Raw genomic sequence first — 23,734 nt, 5'->3', positions numbered from 1 at the left:
GCATCACTACTGGCCTTCCTGATTGAGAGCTAATTACTCTCTGCCTGGATTAAGATAGGATAGATAACTTTTCTACCCCTTCATATTTTTCTACTTTATTGTTTCCTCTCTAATTTGTAAATAAATTTCTGACTTGAGATACAATAAATATTGGCAACCACATAATTTCATAAAATTATTGTTTTCACCTTTACACAACTTTGACCCCATCCTTCTCCCATGTTCTCCAGCAGACTGACTCCATTATCATGCCATTCTTTCTCTAATATTCAGTCTCTCTCTGCCTAGGTGGCTCCTTCCCTGTGACAACCTTGTTTTCTGAAACCCCCAGATTGACCCTTGTCCCAGATCAAACATTACATCCTCAAATACCTGTCGGTCATCCAAGCCAGAACTCAGTTGAAGACAATCAAAACTTCAAACACATTTTAATCATCCAAGCTCCAGTTAATCCAATTAACCCAATTAATGCCTGCCTTTTCTATATAAACTCCCTGCTTTGTGTAGTTCACTGAAAGTCCCAGGATTCTGGTTCTGTTCTGCTTTGAAGATTATATAATCTCTCTAGTCTGATTAAAGACCTTTGTTATAACTACTTTAATAGTTTTGGTTTATTTACAAGTTGGCACTAGCTACCTTGACTCCCCCTTCCTTTAAAAATTCTCACTTGACCCAGTTATCTCTACTAGCTACTTCTATATTTCTTCTTCCTTTCTTGCTAATTCCATAAGAAATCTGTCTAATGTAAGTGCCTATACTTTCTCCTCACTCAAATCTAAACCCTTTGAAGTATGGTATCAAATCTTATCATTCAACTGAAATTGCTCTCCCCAAAATTATCAATGATCTTTTTATTGCCCAAACGAAGGCAATCCTACTCTCTTCTGTTTCTCCTCCTATTTGACCTGCCTGTTTGACCACACTCCTCTCTCTGTCACTCCTGCTGGATCTTCATACAGGATAACCTCCTAACCATGAGTGTCCCCCAAGGCTCTGTGCTGGGTCCTTTTCTTTTTACCCTCTGTATGATGGTTCCCACATCTATATATCAGCCTTTTGAGTTAGGGGGATATCCTACCCAAATTACGTGAAAATTTCCCACGGAAGAATGGACAGATTAGAATAATTTGTTGTTTCCAACAACTATTAAGGTGGCCAAAGCAGGTGCTTTAGAACTCTCAGAGTTTGGTCAGACATTGAATACACCAACATCATCCAAAATATCCCAAGCCATCACTAGTCATTCTGATTTTTGTCTTGCCAATGTATAACAATGATTCTGGAAGATGAGAGTGAAGCTGATGACTTTGTACAACTCTGTCTCACTTAAATCTAATTCACTCACAAGTCAAGACATCATCCCATGATGCCATTGGTTCTCTTCAGAAACAAAGGACAAACAATGCCAGCTCTAATCTCTCTCCTGAACTGGATTCCCACACTTCTAATTGCCTTTTGGATATCTTGAACTGGATTTCCCAAAAGCATCTTAAGCTCAACATGTCTAAACAGAATTCATTGCTAGACCCACAAACTCCCCCCTAATCTTCCTCCTTTCCTATCATTATCCAGGGCATTAACATCATCCCTGTCACCCATGCTCACAACCTCAGTGTTATCCTCGACTTCTCAACTCACATTTATTCCACAAATCCAATCTGTTGTCAAATATTGTCATTTCTATTTCTCATGTCTTTCTTCCCTACTCACAATCACTACCCTAATCTAGAACCTCATGTCCTCTATGTCAGACTGCAGCAATAACTTTCTTTTTTATTTTTGTTTTGTTTAAATCCTTACCTTCCATCTTAGAATCAATACTGTCATTGGTTCCAAAGCAGAATAGTGTTATTGGCAAGGCAATTGGGGTTAAGTGACTTACCCAGGATCAAATAGCTAGGAAGTGTCTAAGGTCAAATTTGAACCCAGAACCCCTCACCTCTGGGCCTGGCTCTTAATCCACTGAGCAATCTAGTTGCCCTCCAATAGCTTTCTTTTTTTTTTTTTAAACCCTTAACTTCTGTGTATTGGCTTCTTAGTGGAAGAGTGGTAAGGGTGGGCAATGGGGGTCAAGTGACTTGCCCAGGGTCACACAGCTGGGAAGTGTCTGAGGCCAGATTTGAACCTAGGACCTCCTGTCTCTAGGTCTGAGCTTCCCAGCTGCCCCCCCTCCAATAGCTTTCTAATTGCTCTCCCTGCCTGAAGTCTCTCTCCACTCCATACTGTCCTCCATGAAGCTTCCAAAATGATCTTCTAGCACAGGACTAACCAAATCAGCTCTTCTGTTCCTATATTCCTGTCGCTCCTTATCAAATGTAAAATCTGCTGGCATTTAAAGTCATTCATGACTTGGTCCCTTGTAACTTTTTCAGTCTTACACTCTGTTCCCTTCTACATGCTCCATAATTAATCTACATCGGCCTACATGCTGTTCTGTACACAAGATTCTCTTATCTCCCAACTCCATGTCTTTATGTGGGCTGTTGCCTTTTCCTGGAATGTTCTCTATCCTCATTTCTCCACATCTTAGCTTCTCTGGCTTTCTTCAAGACCCATCTGAAATACCACATTTTGTAAGAAAGGAGATCTTCCCACTCCCTTTTCTCTCCTTCTCCCCCTATTATTGCTAGTGCCTTCTCTCTGAGATAACCATCCCATCCCATCCCATCCATTTTATTTTATTTTATTTTATTTTATTTATTCAGTCATTCATTCATTTGTTTATTTGTTTGTTTGTTTGTTTGTTTGTTTGTTTGTTTGCTTGAAACCCTTACCTTCCGCCTCAGAGTCAATACTGTGTATTGGCTCCAAGGCAGAAGAGTAGTAAGGGTTAGGTAATGGGGGTCAAGTGACTTGCCCAGGGTCACACAGCTAGGAAGTGTCTGAAGTCAAATTTGAACCCAGGACCTCCTGTCTTTTATATAGCCTATATGGAAATAGTTGTTAGTGTGTTTCCTCAATGAGGATATAAGTGCCCAGAGGGCAAAGACAGTGTTTTTGCCTCTTTGTATCAATTGCTTAACAAATGCTTGTGGCTTTAGTGTGATTATTGTTATTGTTGATTACAAAAAAGGTAAAACATAACCTTAGAGGCTCTTTTTTTAACAAAGTGTCTCCAAAGGATATATATAGTAGAATCAATTAAGATTCTTTGATGGAAGTATCTACTGAGATTACTTTGTTGAATGAGCCTCTGATTATTACTACCAAGCTAGGAACCCAGTGCCCAGCAAAGATGTTTGCCCCTGTTCTGGAGGATGTCTTCCAAATAGAAGAGATCTTCACTATCCACATTGGAATGTGATGATATCCTGGATACTCCTATGAACAGGTAATATCAGCCTAATCATATTAGGTCCCTGACCATTCATTAATCCTCATTAAAGACTCACTGTCTAGAAGGTGCTTAACAAATGTTGAACTTACTGACTGGCCCAAAAGAAGTCAGCTTAGCAATCCACATAGAAAAAACTAAATCAATAAATATGCCTATTGTCTAGGCTGTGACATTTGGTTGGAGGGGCTGGTTCATTGTTAATACATCAGTTCCTGCACTGCGTGTGAACACTGAATTAAGCCCAGAGTTTAATAGGAGGAAGATTGTGAGTTGGATTGCATTTGGAAAACTGTTCTGTGATGTTAAAGATCGCAACCTACCCCTCAGGGCAAAGTCACATCTCATTCTCCTGGCAAAGTTGGGTGGTTGCAAATCTCAGCTGGTTGTAGGAAGCACCTCCCACAGGGGCAGCTGGCCATGACTGAAGAACCCGGAACTCCAGGTCTGAAAGGTCCATCTCTCAAGATTGCTGCTTAATCATCTATACTCAGGAAAAGAAAATACAAACAGGTGAGATGGCCAGTGGCTTGTGATCCAGTCCCAGGTTCACCTGGGCAAATATATGTTCATTGCTATGATGTGTTCAGTTTTCCTAGCTGGGAGATGGGTGAGAAGATACTGTCCTTCTGGCCTGTTGGAAGACCAAAGGAAGAGCTTCTTGAGTCCTAACGCAGACAACAGATCAAAAAGAGAGAAATGCCAGCATCTGCTTTTCCTTTAAAGCCTGCTGAGGAAGGAAGCAGATCTTTCTGCTCAGCAATCATTTTGGCAGTTATGAGGGAGATGGTGAAGGCTGGATTGGTGCCCAGGTACACTCCATAAGCTTCTAGTTGCATATGTCCTTTAGTTAAGAACTTGCCTGAAATAGACCCTGTCCGCCCCCGTATCCATCATGGGAACTACAGGACATGTCTCCATCCCCCTTGGGCCTGAACCTACACTCCACTGGGTTTGCCCACGTCAAACAATAAAAAAGAATGTCAATGTTATTCAAAGAATGAAGAAAATAAAACAGAACCATTGCAAACAGAATGGAATACTTAGGAAGCAGCATGGGAAAGTAGAAAAGAACTCTGATTTTGAAGCAGAAAAAAAAAGCAAACTGTTCAAATCTAAAGCTACCACTTAGTGCTTATGTGATTTTGGGCAGAATTCCACTCTGAACATCACTTTGTCATCTGCCAAACAAGGAGGCTGAGCCAGAAGGCTTCCGAGGTCCCTTTCAGCTCTAAAACTTACTGGCAGAGCAACCTACTGGCAATGAGCAAAAAGGTGGAGAAACTCAACTGGTTCCTACTTCAGAGATGAATCCTGGTAGGGAAGGAACAGATGGTTAAGTCAGATTTATACTGCCTTCCGTGCTAGTGGTCAGACCTCCTTGTGAGAGTACAATGTTATGTATGAATGGCGATGAGACTGGCAGGTAAGGCTCCAAGAAACTTGCAGAGGCTTGGCTTATGGGGGTTATTTCCCACCTGCCCCCATTTCTCTTGGTGTTTATATTTTGCCTTGGCTGATGTGCCCCTAGGAAGGTTTATTAGGAGCTCACATGGTCAAGAGTCTGTCCCTACACTGCCTGATCAGCACAGAAAAAGAAATCATTTTAGAAAGGATATGAGCAATGATTACGTGTTCTGCAGATTCAGTGGGAGGGCTGCCTGTGTATCATGACTTCATGATTGAACTTAATTCCTTGTCATTGGGAAAATTGCCCAGACAGTGAAATAGCTCTCTCCCAGTGATCCATGTGGATGCCCAGTCATTGATAGATGTGCAGATGCAAATCCTTCTGCTGGAAATGCCCACAAATGGTTTCACAATGCTGATTTCTTGTGGTCAGTCTACTGTTTGCTGCCCAAGTGTAAGACCTGGGACTTCCTCTCCTTGAGGTTAAGCTCTTTCATCACTGTTCCTCTCTGCTTCTTGGTCATAAAACTGAAAATAGTTTGCCTACGTCCAGGGATTCCCTTTCTCTGACTTCAAGAAAGTCCTTGACACAGACCCCTGTTTCTGATGTGACAAACAAAGGTCTTAATTCCCATCTACCCCTCTGACACCCAGGAGGGTTATCTTCTTACCCTAGGGAAAATTCCCCATTTATTCAGGGGCCAGAAAAATATTCCAATTGCTACAGCACTCTTCCCCCTCACACACACACCTTGAATTAATATTCTTAGGCACCTCATAGGCAATTCAGCCTAGTGGAAAGAGGCAGAATTGGACTTAAAGATAGGAAGACAGGTTTGTATCACCTCATATACTTCCTGGCTGTATGCCTTTAGGGATATTTTTTCCTCTCTAAGTCTCAGTTTCCTCAACTGTAAAATGAAGATCATAATAGCATTTCCTGACAAAGTTGTCCTGAGGATCAGCTGAAAAAAAATGGATGTAAAGTGCATTGCAAACTTAAAGGGCTATATAAATGCGAGCTATAATTATTCAAGTTACTCAAGGCTATAAATAATCTCTGCTAATTGCCAGCCTGATCCAAAGTAAAAGCTATGTTTCCAGGAGTCCTCAGGAATGCATGTCTTCAGGTGAGCATTCATTCCCCTAAATTGTTTGGTGATAAAGGAGGAGAGGAAAAAGAAAAAAAAAATCTGTAAAAACCTATAAGATGGGGCAGCTGGGTAGCTTAGTGGACTGAGAGTCAGGCCTAGAGACGGGAGGTCCTGGGTTCAAATCCGGCCTCAGACACTTCCCAGCTGTGTGACCCTGGGCAAGTCACTTGACTCCATTGCCCACCCTTACCACTCTTCCACCTAGGAGCCAATACACAGAAGTTAAGGGTTAAAAAAAAAACCCATGGGGGTGGGGATTGGGGGAGAGGGAAAGAACATGAGACATTTAACTATGGGAAAATATTCAAAATAAAAATAAAAATAAAAAACCATGAGATAGGTACTATTATTTTCTCCATTTTACAGATGAGGAAATTGAAGCACACAGCTCTTTTGCTGATTGACTAAAGAACCAGAAGTATATTCTAGTGAATTTAGAAGGCACCGGCCAGCCAAATTGAGCTACCTCTAGCCCTGGATCTTTTCTGTCTGGCTGCTTTGGGGTAATAGAAATATGCTGTAAGCCTCTGCATAGGGAGAGAGCTCAGGTCTTTCCCATCTAAGACCAACATGGAGACTGTTCCTCCTGTTCCTCAATTCTTTGCCTCTTTGTATTTGTTCTTTTTTTTGTTTTAGGAGGATGAGTATTGGAGAAGGCTATAATCTTATGAGCTGCAAAAGGTTGGAATAGTGAGCACCCTGTCCAGGGCTGAAATCTATGTTGGGATTTGTCAAAAGTCAGATAAGGAGCAAAGTTCCCAGCAAAAATCAAAGGTAATCAAGAAGTAATACCAGTGATTCATCTACCAGCTATTGTAAATTTGGAAGTGATCTTGCTAGGATGAATGGTTGTAGCAACTGAGTTGTTTGAATCCACTCTCCTCCAGGACTAAGATGGTATAGGGGAGAGTGTGCCTCAAATATGTGTGTGAGAAATTGTTATAACTTCTGTTCTTGTTATATCTTCTCAGTAACTATCCCTTTGTAAGAACTAGTTGATGTAAATTAAATTAATGGAGGGCATAAACTACAGGATTTATTACTTATTATTGGGGTAACAAAGCAAACACAATGGAATAAATGAAGTTGCTAGTGTTTGTGAGCCCAACCAAGACAATGTGGGGAAAAAATGTACTCACACAAACCTCTCACCCTTTCTGAGCACTCTGTAGGGTAGAAGTGTCAAACAGGATGCCCAACATTCTGAGTGCCGTAGAACTAGATCTAAATGTAATTGGGAAATATTTAATAAAATAAATAAAAATACAATGGTATATAAATATTGTCAATATGTGGTTTTGAAATCAATATGCGGCCCATAGCAATCTTTATGTATGGTTTAGTGGTCCTTGTTCCTATTTTGAGTTTGACACCACTGCTTTAGGGAAAAGTGCAGGTGGATGCTTTGCCCCCAAGATTGTGACTGACACAAGGAGGAACAGAAATGAGTGTGAATTTGTCTGCTAATAGACACTGATACGATTAGTAAGGGGAGAATTAAACTGAAATTATCAAGTAGTTGTAAGAATGTTGGATTTGATGTCAGAGAACCCAAGTCCAAATCTGTAAGTCATTAACCTCTGTGGACTTGTTTCCTCATCCATAAAATAAAAGAGCTAAATGAGTTAGATGACCTCTAAGCTCTATAAATATTTCAGGTCTATAAATCTTATTCTATTTCAGCACTTTAGTCACCTACATAGTAAGTAAGGCCAGAGCAGAATGAACGATGAGTACCTATCCCATATGTATCTCAAGGATTTTTTATTTTGGTATTGTGGATGGGTTATTTATTCTACAGTGGCAGATTTCAACTTCTCTAGGACTTAAGAGATGGTCTTTGAGAAATTTTGTGACAAATAATCACTATAGTGTCAACTGGTCCATGAGGATCTCCAAATTTAGGCAGCTGGTCCACAGACAATGTCCATTGTCAGGTCCCTACTAAAACTCTATTCTTGGTAGGTTCTGCTGCAGCTTACACTCTATTTGCCTTTGAAAACCCAGGGTTGTCTCCATACATGAAAAGCATCTGGGTAGGACTTTAGGGAGGACCTAGCATATAGTCAGCATTTTAAAAACACTAAATTGACTTGATATCACTATTACCATCTTGTATCTGGCAAAGAGGATTGCAAGCTGAAATCTTTCTCTACTTGTAACTTCTCCTTCCTCAGTTTTTTCTGTGTGAGATATTAGAGTATGCTCCAGGTCTTAAGCTACTCAAATGCCAAAGCACATAGTTATTTCCTTCTTGTATACAGTGGTGATTTCAATGCGATCCCAGATAAGTCATGGACATCCTCTGAGTTTTTCATAGCAAGGAACAATCTCAAAATGAGTCACCAGTAGGATGACCCTCATCCTAGTCAGGTATACTCAATACCTCTGTTTTTCTAGCTTTCCTCCAAATTTTGAGGTCATTGACATCAATCCAAGCTAAGGAACCTCTCTTAGAATCACAGAATGAGTTAAGCAATCCCTCTATAGTTCCTCTTATCATAGGCTCATAGATTTAGAGCTAGAAGACTTCAAAGTCAGTCCAACCCCTCATTTTACAGATAGCCAAAGAGTAACAACTCAGGCCTCTAACTCCTAATATCCTGTGCCATCCCTACAGCAGCCACGTGAAGGCCTCCAGTGATAACAAACCCACATTTCTATTTCACTGTGGGACAATTCTATTAAAACATTCTTCTGATGTAAAGCTGAAACTACCTCACTCTAGATTCTACCCAGTGACCCTCACTCTGGGATCAAACAAAATAAGTATAAGATCTCTTCCATGTGATGGACCTTTGAGTATTTGAAAATAGTAGTCATGCCCCACCGATATCTTCTTTTTTATAGATCAGGTATTGCCAGTTCCTTCAAATTGTCATCATATGGTTTATTTCAAGCATCATCATGATGCTGGTTGACTTCTTCTGGATATGCTACAATTTGTCAACATCCTTCCTAGACTACAGTGCCAGAAACTAAAGGCAATACTCAAGATGTGGTTTAACAGGGTCAATCTGTTCTGTCAAGGAACCTTTGGAGAAGGGAAAGATCACCAGGACGCAATGAATAACTGATATCCTTTGACTACATGAACCTAGTCCTATGTTCCCTATTCCCTACAGAACTGATAAATCTTGTTGATTAGTCAGGAACTCAGGAACCAAAAAGTAGGATCTGGCATTCTAGTTGTGTAGTTTCAATGATGAAATATCTTTTTTGAGATTCTTCCCTTCCTTTAGTATGAAAGATCATAGAAGCAGAAATCATCTGGGCTGTTTGAGATATGTCTCAGGTTAACTTCATCCCTTTACACACCTGGGAAATTGTATCACATTATCTGAACCCCTAGTCCACTAGGGGCACTAATATCCTACATTCCCTTTCAGGTATGGTATAGAATTGGTAGTCCTAACCCTCAACACACAGCCATCTGTCTTCATACTCTTTTTGGGAAAAAGGCTTTTGAACCATTCACTCTCAGCTATGATCTTAAATCCTATCAGGCTAGCATCAAGTGAAAAAAAATTAAGTACACACCTTCAAAGAAGTAAATAGCTAATAATAAATAGCATTTACATAGTGCTTTAAGGTTTTCAAAGTGCTTTACAAATATTATCTCATTTGATTCTCACACTAACCTGGAAGTTGGGAGCTATTATTACAGATGGGGAAACTGAGGTGGTTAAGTGACTTGCTTGTCTGGGGCCACATATGAACTCAAGTTGTCCTGATTCCAGGTCCAAGGCTCTAGTCAATGGGTCCCTGAGCTAAAAGGTCCCATATACACCAAAAATATTCATAGAAGAACTTTTTGTGGTAGCAAAACATAGCTAACAGGTGACCAGTGATTGGAAAATGGATGAACAAATCATGAAATGAATATAATGCATATTTTTGTACATAAAAAGGAAGGGATTCAGAGAAATATGAGGAGATATATATGAACTGATGAGTGCCAAAGTACACAGAACACTGAGCTGGGAATCAGGAAGACTCAACTTTTTCAGTTCAAATGTGGCCTCAGACATTTACTAGCTGTGTGACCCTGGGCAAGTCACCTCACCCTGTTTGCCTCAATTTTCCCATCTGCAAAATGAGTTGGAGAAGGAAATGGCAGACCACTCTAGTATCTTTGCCAAGAAAACTACAAATGGGGTTATGAAGGTTATGTCAGACATCACATTTTTCTTTATGGCAAGATAGAGCTCTATGGTTGGTTTTGGGGGAGCTTGTCTATGGCATAAAAAAAAGTATCAATAAAACTTTTTTAAAGGTAATTTTACCACTATGGTCAAAAGCTTTTATTTTAAGCACCTGACAATTATAGTATTGTCCTGGATGTCAAAATACGGCAAGTCACACAGTCCTGTTCCTTGCCCTGTGAGAGCTTACAATCTAAGATATGAATGTAGATTTGCATTGGATGTACTGACACTAATACAGTGAGATGACATGGAAAGACAAGTGTAAACTGGCAAGGACTCTGTGTATGAATTACTTGAGAGAGACCTGTCTGTCTCAGGAAAGGGCTAATTATGAGGTGGCATTAGGAAGGAGCAGGGCTGGAGAGTAATATGTAGGCGCTCTACTGGCAGCTTTTGTTCCACTCATAGCCTTCTGCTAAACAGCCACCAGACAGGGCAAGCTGCTGAACCATAGCTATGTCTAAGGAACAGTGAGGAACTAGGTGAGGAGGAGGAGGAGGTGGCTGTTACAACACTTGGAAGCTCGTGGCTTCTATCTTCCTCCTACAATACCGATTGCAGCACAGCTGATGAGGAAGTCTATTTGGAAGAACACACTCAGCCAGACACATTTTTAATGGCTGTAGGAGTCCGATACATGTTGCTTCACTTATGCTCAGCCAGTGAGGGTTTTTGCTCATTTTGTCTGGGGTTAGAAGAGCTACACTATGGGTTGTGCTACGGCCTGGCCCTTCCCCTCCCTTGCCCTGGGGTTGGGAGGCCTCACAGTTCACTCTTTCACCTTTGGACCCTGATCTTTAGGTAGCTTCAACTTCTGATGCCATCTCAAACATTCTGTGATTGCTTTTCTGACTCTTCGGTCACTGCCTTTCCATAGCCTGCTTTTGTAATTTATTGCTAGAAATTGTTACTGGTCACACTTTTTAAAGAAAGATATATGGACAGGCACAGATAAACCTAACATGGTGTATTTATATCTTTTATAGGGTCCCCGAGAGGGTGCATGGAACCATTCTGACAGGTGGGAATTATAGAGTTCTCTGTTAGGAGGATGAGTGAGAATCACTGTTGAGAAACCCTCTTGAGTTTCATTAAGGTCACCTGAGCAATAAATCACTTGTTGAGCACCTATGTTCCTGATACCCTGGTAGAAAATGGAGAAGGAAACAAATACAAGGGAGTCAGGAAATTCTTTAGATAGTGCACTCAGAAAGGTCTACATTGGAAATTACTGCCTCACAGAAAAAAACTTCAAGATCTGGAAATTCATTCAGACAGAGGTGTAAGGCCTCAACTTTAGCAAGGCTCTTAACACATCAGCAGGATCAGTCACAGGACTGAATCAGTGGAAGAATGTGATTCAATTTCAAGGGCTGGAAAGAGAATGATTAAGTTTTCCCTGGAACCTAAGGAATTGGGTGTACTCTTTGTTTTCAGAAGGGAAGGAAAATTATATGGTAACCTGCTGAAAGTATGGTTTATTTCAATCGGTAACAAATGACACCTAAGTACGTACAAAGTGCAGGTTGGTCTCTCTGTTACCCAAGATAAAAGGGCCTCTGCATTCTCCTTGTTACTAGGGAAAAGGAAATCTTTCTCAAGAGTGGAATTAAATCTTTAAAGAAAAAGCAAAGTTTGAAGAAAGGAAGACAAAGAACAATATGTAAGAGGTTGTTAAATGCTGGAAAGGGGAAGGAAAGAGGACTACTTCACATCTGGCACCAGGGATGAAGCTTTTATGATCAAGGGTAAAGCTGGACTATCTAAAGAGGAAGTAGTTCCTTGTGCTCCCCAAAGTGATGATGTGGCTCTAGGGCTAAGTAGTGGTTAAAGGGAGAAACTTACAGTGGTGACTGCTAATGCTGTCTTAGTTCTTGGTTCTTAGGGAGAGACAGCACACCAAACAAGAGCTGGCAAAAATAAATTTCCATGGAGCCTTGCTTTTGACAGAGCTCCTAGACTGATATTTCAGGGAACTGTAACACAATATACCAGTATTTTATCTAAGTATTTGACAATTCCTCTGTCTTTGTGGGCAAACTGCAAAGTTATACACCAGATGACAGTGTAATGGAGTTTGAAAGTAATTTAACATAATCGCTAATAGGACAATGTCAAGTTGGAGGGTGAGAGATCTGTTCTTATACTGTTTAATATTTTTGTGAATTACTTGGATAAAAGTCTAGATGACTTACTTATCAAATGCTATCAAAGTTACAGATGAACCAGAAAAGGCAGTTAATATGCTGGAAGATGAAATCAGTCTATTAAAGTCTCAACAGGCTAGAACAATGGGCTAACTCTAAAAGTTAAACCAGTAGATAAATTCCTTGTGGTCACATAATTGACTAAAAGGGTACAGAAATCTGAAGAGTCTACTGTTAATAATTTAAAAAAATTATTTTTGGCTCGATAAATCTAATACCTCCTTAAAGGCCCATCTCCAGGGAGTCTCTCCCAAGTAGGGTGAAATCAAGACAGCTCTGTTCAAGGACCTCACTGTCAGGTAAAGCATAAGATGCTTGCCAAAGGTATTTACCATAGTCAGGAAGAATGTTATAAACAAGTTCTAAATGGAAGAAAAATTCTCTAGAGATGGCAAAGTCTACTTAAGCATTTTTTGGAAAAGGATATTCCCTGGCTTGAATCAAGACACAGAATATCTAAGGATTTCTTGGCAGACTCATTGTCAGCCAACAAGCCACACAGGAAAAATTAAGCAGACAAAAAATGCTTATTGCTCAGAGTTACAGCTGAATGGCAAGTCCATCAGTATACTTATTTAGAACATATACAGCATATGGACAATGAGGGGCTCAGAATTAAATAGAAGACAGTGGGCTAAATCGCAATTGATAATCTTTGCAGTGTTTTCAATGATTATGTTATTCCCCAAAGCAATCTTTTCAAAAGTCTCCCAGTGATGCAATATTGTTATAACTATTAGAAAACCACAATCTTTGTCAATCAATGTTACAGGGGAGCCAAAGGAACAAAAATGAGATAACTGGTAGGCACAAGCAAACTGCATCATGCTTCCAATAATGATCACAATAAACAAGGGTCATCAAAGATGGCATGGTATCATGATACCACATATATCAGTGGTTCCTAAACTTTTTTGGTCTACAGCCCCCTTTCCAGAAAAAATCTTAGCGCCCCCTGGAAATTATGAAACTATTTATTGAACTCAGAATAGAATGTAATACAAAAAAAGTGTGGCCATCACTGCTCCCCTGGACCGCTGCAATACCCACCAGGGGGCGGTAGCAGCCACTTCGGGAATCACTGATATATATGGTAGGGAAAGAATATGAGCCATGTGGTTATAGGACAGAACAGATAAAATATAAAAAGACCGAGAAGAAGGCCTCCAACACGTTGGATAAATCCTCTATGAAAAATCTATGTAAGAATATGGGTTCCACTAAAATTTGAAATAAATGCATATTTCTACACAGGTTTAAGAAATCAACTGCAGAAGCAGCTAAGTGGATTGAGAGCCAGGCCTAGAGTTGAGAGGTCCTTGGTTCAAATCTGGTGTCAGCCATTTCTGACCTGTGTGACCCTGGGCAAGTCAATTAACCCCAATTGCCTAGCCTTTACTGTTCTTCTGCCTTGAGGTCAATACTTCATATTGATTCTGAGACAGAAGATGAGAATTTTAAAAAAGAATCAACTGTACCTGTATAAGGGAATCATGGATAGAAGATAGTTCATGTGAAAAAGGTCTAGGGATTTTAGATGGCTGTACACTTAATCAGTCAAGTATAATCTAACAGTCAAAACTTAATGTCATCCTGGGCTTCACTGAGAAGCATCATGGTCAGAATGAGAAAATTCAGTTTTGCTGTACTCTGCCCTGATCAGGCTGTATCTGAAGTATGGTGTACAATTCCTCATTTTAAAGAAGACAATGACTAGCTGGAGCACACCTAGTGGAAGGTGACTGGGTGGGGGGTGAGACCAGAGATCATACCAAACAAAGATGTACTGAAGGAACCAATATCTAGCCAGGAAAAGAGGAGACAACAGGGTACAAAAGCTGACTTCAAATGTTTTAAAGGATATCACAGAAAATAAATTAGTTTGTTTTCCTTAGTCTCGGAGGTCAAAATTAGGGGTAACTAACAGAAGTTGCAGAAGGGCAGATTTTGGCTTGACACAAGGAAAAGCTTCCTAATTAGTGTCCCAAAGTGAAACTAACTACTTGGGGAGGTAGATTAGCCTTCACTGCAGGTTTTCAAGCAGATGACCACTTTTTTCTGATGTTTTCAGGAGCAAATTTCCTCCTTAGATGATTCCAGTCAAGGAATCACAGAGCTTTCCCAAATCTTTGTTTCATCATCTATAATATAAGAAGCACTTTCTTGCCAAAGAAACAGATACCTAATAGAGTGGTGGTCAGAACCCAGTGGAAGAAAAGCATTCTTAAGACTTAAGGAATTTATTCCTGTGAAATAGAGCAGAGGGAGACAAAAATGCATAGAATCAGTGACTCAGGGTTATATAAGCACATAATTATTGGTGTAAGGGATAAAACTCCCAGCAGATTGAGGAATTGGCTCTTACTTCCCATTCTGTTGTCATGGAAATACTGAGTCCTGTTATCGCTTAAACCTTTTGATGATTATATTCCACCAAACTAAGGTTCTTTTCCCAGTGCCTTTGGTATGCTGAACCACAGTCTATATGCCTCAAAAATGAGAACAGCAAACTGCAATCAACTTGGGAATAGACTCTAGCCTTTAACAGTCCAATAAGGACCAGCTTTAGCTAAACTTTGTGAAAAGTTTCTCAAAGGCTTCCAGCCTGCACCAGGTCTTTTCAACCCACTATGCTTCTTTTTGTGGCAGCAAGGACAGAGCAGAGCAATGCCTGAAAATACAAGGCAATACCCTTTTCCAGCTGTATACAAATTCTTCTCTTTGGATACACACTACATTTTTAAAGGCTATGTATGGGCCTAGACTATTAATAATTTACCTAGTCCACACCAACTTCATGGCTCTTTTGGTAAGTGTGTACTAAGCTTCTACAGTCTACAGCAGCAAGCATTTATTGTCTATGAACCACACACTGTGTATTAGCATCCAATCACTTCTGCCTGTCCACTCTGTGCAAAATAACATATGAGTCATCATTAGAGAGTTATCCTCTCCAATATGAGGAACAGGCAGTCAGGGTAGGCTATGGAAAGATCCTCATGACTGGTTCTGGGATTTCTGTATGGGGTGGCAAAAGTTATTTACTAGCAGGTTTACAGAGAATGGAGCGAGACTAATGGGTATTACTTAAGTTAAATGGGTGTTTTGATGGGATAAAAGATGTGCTTTCTGCCGAAAGCTCTTCTCACACTTGGTGCACTGAAAAGGTTTTTCCCCTGTGTGTGTCCTCTGGTGTGTTATGAAGTGTGAACGCTGGTTAAAGCTTTTGCCACAGTCTGGGCATTTATAAGGTCTCTCCCCCAAGTGGATTCTCTGGTGGGTAATAAAATGGGAACTCTGATTGAAGCTCTTGCCACATTCCCCACATTTATAGGGCCTTTCACCTGTGTGGATCCGTTGGTGCTTAATGAGGGCAGAACTGTCAGTGAATCCTTTCCCACAATCATCACACTTATAAGGTCTCTCCCCAGTGTGTGTTCTCTGGTGGGTGACAAGGTGAGAACTCTGACTGAAACTTTTATCACATTCAGGACAGCTAAAGGGTCTCTCTCCTGAGTGAGTGCTCATGTGGGCTACAAAATGGGAACTGTCTCGGAAGCCTTTCCCACACTCAGGGCATTTATAAGGTCGTTCTCCTGTGTGGGTTCTTTGGTGCTTAACCAAATCTGAGCTCTGGCTAAACCTCTCCCCACAGTCATTACATGTATAGGGTTTCTCTCCAGTATGGATCCTTTGATGGGTAATGAAATTTGAACTCCGACTGAAGCTTTTCTGACACTCGAGACATTTATAGGGCTTCTCTCCTGTGTGGGTTCTTTGGTGCATGATAAGGTGTGGCTTCCGACTAAAGGTCTTCCCACAGTCTGGGCATTCGTAGGGTCTCTCGCCTGTGTGGGTCCTCTGATGCTTGATGAGAGTTGAGCTGTCACCAAAACTTTTTTCACACCCGTTACATTTGTAGGGCTTCTCTCCCGTGTGTGTTCGACGGTGGGTAACAAGGTCTGAGCTCTGTTTGAAGGCTTTCCCACATACAAGGCATTTATATGGCCTTTCTCCAGTATGGGTTCTCAGGTGTCTCATAAGATAAGAAGTCTGGTTAAAGCTTTTTCCACATTCAGCACACACATTGGGTTTCCCCCCTACATATCTCCCTAGGAGCTTATTTAAATGTCTCTCCTTGGAAAGATGCTCCTTTTGTCCCTCCCCTGTGAGAGGTCCATGTTGCCTTTCTAATACATGCTCCCTTTCCCATTTTCTCTCCCAATCAGGATTCTGAGAAATATCTTTTGGGGACTTTCCTAAAGATGGCCCAAATTGTTCTGTTGTCTCGGAAACTTCCTGGTTCAGCTTTTCCACCTGGTTCTCAAAGTCTGAAAAAGTGAAAAGAGAGAATAGATAATGATCTATTTCCTTTTCCACTAAGAAAGGAAATAGAGGGTTGTAGGAAGAAAGTTAAAACTGTTGTTTCTATGACACATATATCTTTGCACCAAATTCCAATAAAATTCATTAAAAAACTATAGAATGTGATCAGCTGAAAACTTCTTGATTTAAGATGGCCAGATCATAACTTTATTTGAAAGTAGTCAGACAAAATCAACTAAAAATTTAACTTGAGACATGCCTTTTTTCCCTTAAGAATACAAGGTATTCTAAGTCTTAGTGAACAAAAGAACAAATGCTATAAACTTACAAAAAACATCATCTGAAAATTTAATTATTTAAATTTCCTTCATACTTATTTTGTTTTGTAAATTTTAATCTAATTTTTAAAAAACCTTTATTTTCTCTCTTAGAATCAATACTAAGTATCAGTTCCAAGGCAGAAGAGCAATAAGGGCTTGTTAATGGAGATTAAGGTATTTGCCCAGAGTTACACAGCTAGGAAGTATCTGAGTCCAGATTTGAACTTGGGACCACCATCTCCAGGCTTGGCTCTCAGTCCATTGAAACATCTAGCTGCCTTGAATCATAAATTTTAAAGTTTAATTTGAACAAGAGGTGGGGAACCCTGTCATTATGCATTATGTGTGGGACAGTTACTAGATATACTTTGTCAGTGGATTCATATAGCAGGTCCTCTTTCTTGACCACCATCACTGGATCCATCTCCAATAGATTTTTCCTTCTGGGTCAAAACCTCATTCTCTAGATGTCATTTCAATCACTAAGCATCAGCTGATAAGTTTTTACAAAGTCTGAATACTGACAAGTAATATATAGCACAATGTAGTGGTCATTTTGAATTTCAGTTAGAAACACGGTTTAAAATTTTAAATAATTAATCTTTCAAAATTTTTTCTTTCAAATTTTATATTTCTGAATTTATTAAAGTTTAAAACTACACTGACTTTTTAAAAACTCTTTCCTTCTATCTTAATATCAACTGTATGACAGACATGACATGTGAAATATGGAACTATATATTGTATGAAAACACTTGTATAACCTATATCAGACTATATACTGCCTTGGGGAGGAGGGGGAAGAAGGGAAGGAGAGAATCTGAATTGCAAAATGTCAGAAAACAATAGCCAAAAATTGTGTCTAGGGGGCAATAAGGTAACTCAGTAGATTGAGAGGGCAGGTCCCGAGTTCAAATTTGACCTCAGACTCTTCCTAGCTATGTGACCCTGGGCAGTACTGATTCTAAGATGGAGGGTAAGGTTTAAAAATATTGTTTCTACTTGTAATTGAAAAAACTTTATATAATTTTAACGAACCAAATGAATGTTTTAAAAAATTCTAAGGCAGAAGAGTGGCAAGGATTTGTCAATGGGGGTTAAGTGTCTGAGACCAGATTTGAACACAGGTCCTCCTGACTCCAAGTCTGGCACTCTATCCCCTATGCTACCTGGCTGTCCCTACACTAAGACTTTTTGGACTCCTGGATATGTCCTATTTGGGCAAAATCAGTCAAACTTATTGCTATAAGGATTGGACTCATGATTCCATGGATATAAAAACTTCCTGGGTGATGAAACTCTTTATAGTTACATGTTGGTGCCTTCTCTGTGAGTCTTAGAGAGTTGCCTAGAATACTGAGAGGTTAAGTGACTGCCCAGGGTCACAGAGACAATATGTGTCAACGGAGCAACTAGAACCCAGGTCTTCTTAGCATTAAGCTTGGCTGTCCATCTACTACTGCCTCTCACGGACTGAAAAACAACGTAAAATGGTGATTGGCTGATTAAAAAACAGACTTTGCTCATTTAGATAATGAATCTATGGCTAGAAAAAATTAAATTGGTAATACAGCCAAGATGTCGGGTAAAGCTTTTTAAGTCTTTAATATGAATGAGTTAAGAGTCAGCTCTTCTTTCTTGGGCTTTTGCTCATTTCTCACCTGTGTGAGCTTCTCTCAGGATCTCCCCCTCCTCCAAGCTCTGGAGATCCAGGACCCATGGTTCTTCTTTCTGCTCAAGCTGAGAGATCACAGAGGGTCTGGAAATCCTAGTTATAAAAATGGGCATAAAAGATTGATTTGTGCTGGTGACTAGTTGTTTGCCCAAAACTCAGGCCTTGTTTCTTTCTCTATCAGATAAACTATATTGCTAAGAGGGTTGTGATGTTTATGGCTTCTCTCGGTTCAAATGAAGAAAGGACATATTGTGATGAGCTAAAGAAGTTTCCCCCTTTTTTTTTCCTTCTTAAGGAGTAGAACTTAGGTATTAGTGAAAATTCTAGCACTAAGATTCTATTTGTGCCCATGGAAGAGATAACATAAATGCCACCCCCAGGAAAGACTTCTGCCTGGGCACTGATTATTATGCTTGCTCTCTCGGTTTTCTGTCTATAGAAGAGCTATGAATGGAGGAGTTGAAAGATGACAACTCATACAAAATCTGGGACCAGCATCCCTAAGTCTTTAGGGAAATGGGTCTTTCAGTTGCATTTAATCTTTGATTCTAAAGGGAAAACAGAAATCCTTACCCATTGAGAGCCCATTCTTCTAAACCTGCTGGATGGCAACCCTGGAGAGGATTTTCTGGGCAGGGTCCAGACAACCCACTCCTCCCGGATGTACCCAGCCACATCATCCAGTGTCATCAATTCCTAAAATGAGAGATTTGAGCTTAGTATCTGCTACTTCCTGGATACCAACTCACAATCACCAACTAATAGGGATGCCTATTACCTTGAGAGATTACCTAGTCTGCCCCTCTCATTTGGAAGAAAAAGAAACTGAGGAGAAATGACTTGTTCAATATCCTGCAATAAACAAATGATAATGCTGGGACCAGAATCCAGATTCCTAATGCCAAATCCAGGACCTTTTCCAGCTTACATATCTGGGTGGCACAGTAGATAGAACACTGTGCTTGGAATCAGGAAGAGTTCAAATGTGACCTAAAAAATTTATTGACTCTGTGATCCTGGGCAAGTCACTTCACCTGTCTGCCTCAGTTTCCTCACTTATAAAATGGGGATGATAATAATAGCACCTACTTCCCAGGGTGTTTGTGAGGATCAAGGGAAGTGATATTTGTAAAGTGTCCAGCACATAATAGGTACTACATAAATGTTAGATATGTTTTTCAACATCCTCTTAAGTTTTCTGACATGTAAGCTACTCATGTCAAGAATCTGAAGCAGCTACCTTCCATGGTACAGAGTCAAGCTGTTAAGTTTTTTATGTTTATCCACTGTAGATATGACTTCAAGTTTTTCTAGCCTTAACCACTAGTGATTTTTCACCTTTCCCTAGCACAGACTTTGGGCATTTGTTCATATGAATTCTATGAATTCTATAAGGAACAAATGATGTTAGATGTTTTGGAGCAGGGACTATCTTAATTTGCTTATTTGAATCTTTAGTATTTAACACAGTATTTGACACATAGTAAAGGCTTAATAAATGTCTTTCATTTGTTCATAGGGCAAATCTTCATTTCAAGAACACTTTATTCTACCTCACTACATACTCATCCACAAGATAGGAAGACAAAGTTTTAACTGTATTACTACTATTTTGTCAGAGAGATTCTGGGATTCTTCAGATAAGCACTCTCAAAACATGCACTCAAAGGGTCATCATCGGTTTAGTATCAATCTGGAGGGACAAATCTAGTGGCATTCCAAAGGAATCTTCCCAGAGAACCATTCTATTCTATAGCTTTATTGGTCAGGAACTTAAATTCATTTTTATACACTGGAGAAATGATGTTGGAAAAAAAAAGTGAAATTTAATGAAAAAAAAATTCAATTAGGGACAAAATCCATCATGAGGAATAATCTAGAAGGGGGAGGGGGCAGCTAGGTAGCTGGTGGATAGAGAGCCAGGACTGAAGATGTCTGGCTTCAGGCACTTCCTTGCTGTATGACCTTGGGCAAATCTTACCTCTCATTTATTGTCTAGCCCTTACTGCTTTTCTGCCTTGAAAATGAAAACACAATATTGATTTCAAGACAGAAGATAAGGTTTTTTTTTTAAAAATTGTTTTAGGGGAAACAAAATGCTTTATAAGTATTTCCCAAATTATGAGGGAAACACAAAAGGAGAGTGAAGGTGTTCCCAGCCTTCTGGGAGGTTATATATGACCATGGTTAATCACAAGGAGGCGAGGTGGTAGGAAAATGCACTATTGGAGTAAAAGGACCTGGGTGTGACCACAATCTCTATTTATTTATTTATTACCTTTAAGCAAATACTAAAAATGAGGGGGTTGTAGTAGATGGTCTAAAGTCTGTTTCAATACTAGAGCTAGTATTCTACTCTCCTGCAACTCTTTAAGTATACAGATGTAATAATTTCATTAGCTCCCAATATATCCTTAAACAAATAATTTTTTTTTCTGGCCTAGATATTTTAGAGCAGGGGATTTTAAGTTGGGGTCAAGAACCTCTCCCTGCCCCACAAAGGATCTGTAGATAGATTTTAGGGAGGTTCAGGAATTTGGATGAGGAAAAAAAGATCTTTATTTCAATTCATGTAATTAGTTTCCTTTAATTTTACAAATTTTATTTTATGTATTTAAAAACAATATTCTGAGAAAGGGACAATAGGTTTCACCAGGCTGCCTGAGGAGTCCAGGAACCACAAAAAAATATACCCATTGTGGGTATATTTCAAGACTCTGTCCTGTGCTTTTCCTCCTCCCCTAAGCTTTTTTCTTGGTGATTTCATTAGCTCCCATGGACTTTCTCATTGTAGATGGCTCTAGATATTTCCTGAGCTCCTGTCTTATCTATAACAGCTACCTGGCATCTTCCCCTAGTTGTCTCAGAGTCATCTTAAAGTCAACATGATCCAAACAGAAATCATTATCTTTCCCTCTAAACCCAACCTGCCCCCAACTTTTGCCTATCAAGAGTTTCACTACTCTTTTTAAATTTTTTATTGTTAATTATACAACACAAAAAAACAGAGAATCAGAAATAAAATATTTTACACAAAACTGTAAACCTCTGTTACATGCAGTTTTTTAAAATGCATATTAAATTTAAGTAGTAACAAAATTCCTAATTGGTTCTGGATCCCCTTCTCAACCTGTTTTTTCTGTAAAGTCAAAAAATGTTTTATTGCTGCTCCTTTTTTTAAAACATCTTTTTCACATTTGCTCCTAGAGTCTCTTCCTTATAAACAATCAGGAAGAATTTATTAAGAGCCTAATAGGTACCAGGCAATGTGCTAAGTGTTTCTTGAGTAAGTATAGTCAACAAAAACAAATTAACATCCTTGGCCACATGTGAAGACTTATGCATCATTACACAGTTCTACCTTCCCAAAGGGTACCAGGTTCTCCTAGTTAAATAGGTTTGAAACCCAGGAGTCATCTTCAATTCTTAATTCTCCCTCCTGCTATTCATACCCAATTGATTGTCAAATCTCACAGAATCTACTTCTCCAGTATTCTTCACAACCATTCTTGTCTTTTTTTTATATCACAATTCTACTAAAAGTTCTCATCATTTTTGAGAATTCTTTCAACAGCCTCCTAATTAGATTTCCTGTATTCAGTTTCTTTCCTCTCAACCATCCTCCACATAGAACAAGTTGTGATGACTAAACCACAGGTCTGACCAGTCACTCCTCTACTCAAGAAGCTCCAGTGGCTCCCTACTGTCTTTAGGATAAAACACAAATTCCTCTGTTTGGCATTTAAAGTCCTCCACAATCTGGTTCCACACATTACTCCCTATCACAAACCATACATATGCTCCTCCCTGTCCCCCACCTCCTGCCTCTTTCCAAAACAGAATTCATCATGAGTTCCACATGCCTAAATGAGAACTCATTATCTTTTTCCCAAAATTCTCCCTTTTTTCTGAATTTCCCTTTTAGTGTTCAGAGAACCACTTTGTTTCCAGTTACCTAATTCACGGATCCAGCCTGTTGCCAAAATCTGTGTTTTGACCTTCCCATTTCTTATTCTCTTCACTTAAACAGCCATCACATTGGTATAGACCTTTAGACCTCAATCAAGCCTGGATCTTTGCAATAGGCTTCAGGTTGATCTCCTGGTCTCCACTCTTTCCCATTCTGTCAGTTTGCCTGTTTGTGTGTGTGCCCATTTCTCTCACTCCAATCCCTTCTCCATTCAGCTGCCAGTGATCTTCCTAGAGCAAAATTTTGACTGAGTCATCCCACTACTTCCTAGAGTCTGGGGGCTTTACAGGCTCAGATAGAAAATGCTGCTTGTCATTCAAAGTCCTTCACAATGTGACTCCTTTTTATCTCACTAGTCTTCTTCCACCTAGAACTTATCCAGCAATCCATCTGCATTCTTGCTGGCACACCACATTCTGTGCTTTTTCAATGGCTGTTCTCCCATTTGTGGAATGTACTCCCTTAGAAGGCAACTTCTGGGCCTTCCTTTGAATCAGCTCAAATCTCACTTTCTGCTTGAGGACTTTCCTAGTCCCTTTTCCATATACTCAGTATATACCTTATTTGTAAACAGTTGCTTGAATTTGTAAACAGTTGCTTGCATTTGTAAACAGTTGTAAGAGTTCCTTGAAAGCAGAGACTATTTCTGCATTTCTTTATATAGAACCTAGAACACTTAGTATAGTGTCAGGCCCACAGTAAGCACTTAATGTTTGTAGACTAACAACCTTGGCACAAGCTGTCCCCCGATGGCTTAGAACTGTATTGACAAACCTAAGGTACATGTGCTGGAGGGGGTTACTCCCTTCCCCCTTTCCTCGAGCACTTGAGGACATTTCTCCCATCATTCACCCCTCTGCCCAGAAGCCCAATGGGAGTGCTTTCTCCCTCCCCTCGTAAGCCAGGGGGCTCACATGCCATGTGAGGGTTGCAATTTGGGCACTCAGTCTCCAAAAGGTTCACCATCACTGGCTTAGAATATTCTCTCTCCTCTCCTCTATTTCTCAGAACCCTGGGCTTCCTTAAAAACTCAGCTCAAGTACAACCTCTTCAGATTCCTCCAATAGCAAGTCACCCTCCCCTCCTCACTTACCCCCAAATACAGTGTATTTATTTTGTATGTAGCTTAC

The 23,734-nt window shown here is 39.9% G+C and overlaps 1 protein-coding gene across 1 annotated transcript; it reads right to left on the bottom strand.

Annotated features, from left to right (window-relative positions):
- Positions 1 to 14,515: 14,515 nt before the first annotated feature.
- On the bottom strand, positions 14,516 to 19,313 carry ZNF774 (zinc finger protein 774). Its single transcript, XM_044662879.1, has 3 exons — positions 19,208 to 19,313; positions 18,621 to 18,727; positions 14,516 to 16,644 (listed from the first exon to the last, which is right to left on the bottom strand). The coding sequence occupies exons 1-3, from the start codon at positions 19,309 to 19,311 to the stop codon at positions 15,401 to 15,403; spliced, it is 1,455 nt and encodes a 484-aa protein (XP_044518814.1). The 5' UTR covers positions 19,312 to 19,313; the 3' UTR covers positions 14,516 to 15,400.
- Positions 19,314 to 23,734: the final 4,421 nt, after the last annotated feature.

This window comes from Gracilinanus agilis, chromosome 2, assembly GCF_016433145.1.
Source record: "Gracilinanus agilis isolate LMUSP501 chromosome 2, AgileGrace, whole genome shotgun sequence".
Classification (NCBI taxonomy): Eukaryota; Metazoa; Chordata; class Mammalia; order Didelphimorphia; family Didelphidae; genus Gracilinanus; species Gracilinanus agilis.
This window is presented reverse-complemented; position numbering and strand designations above follow the sequence as displayed.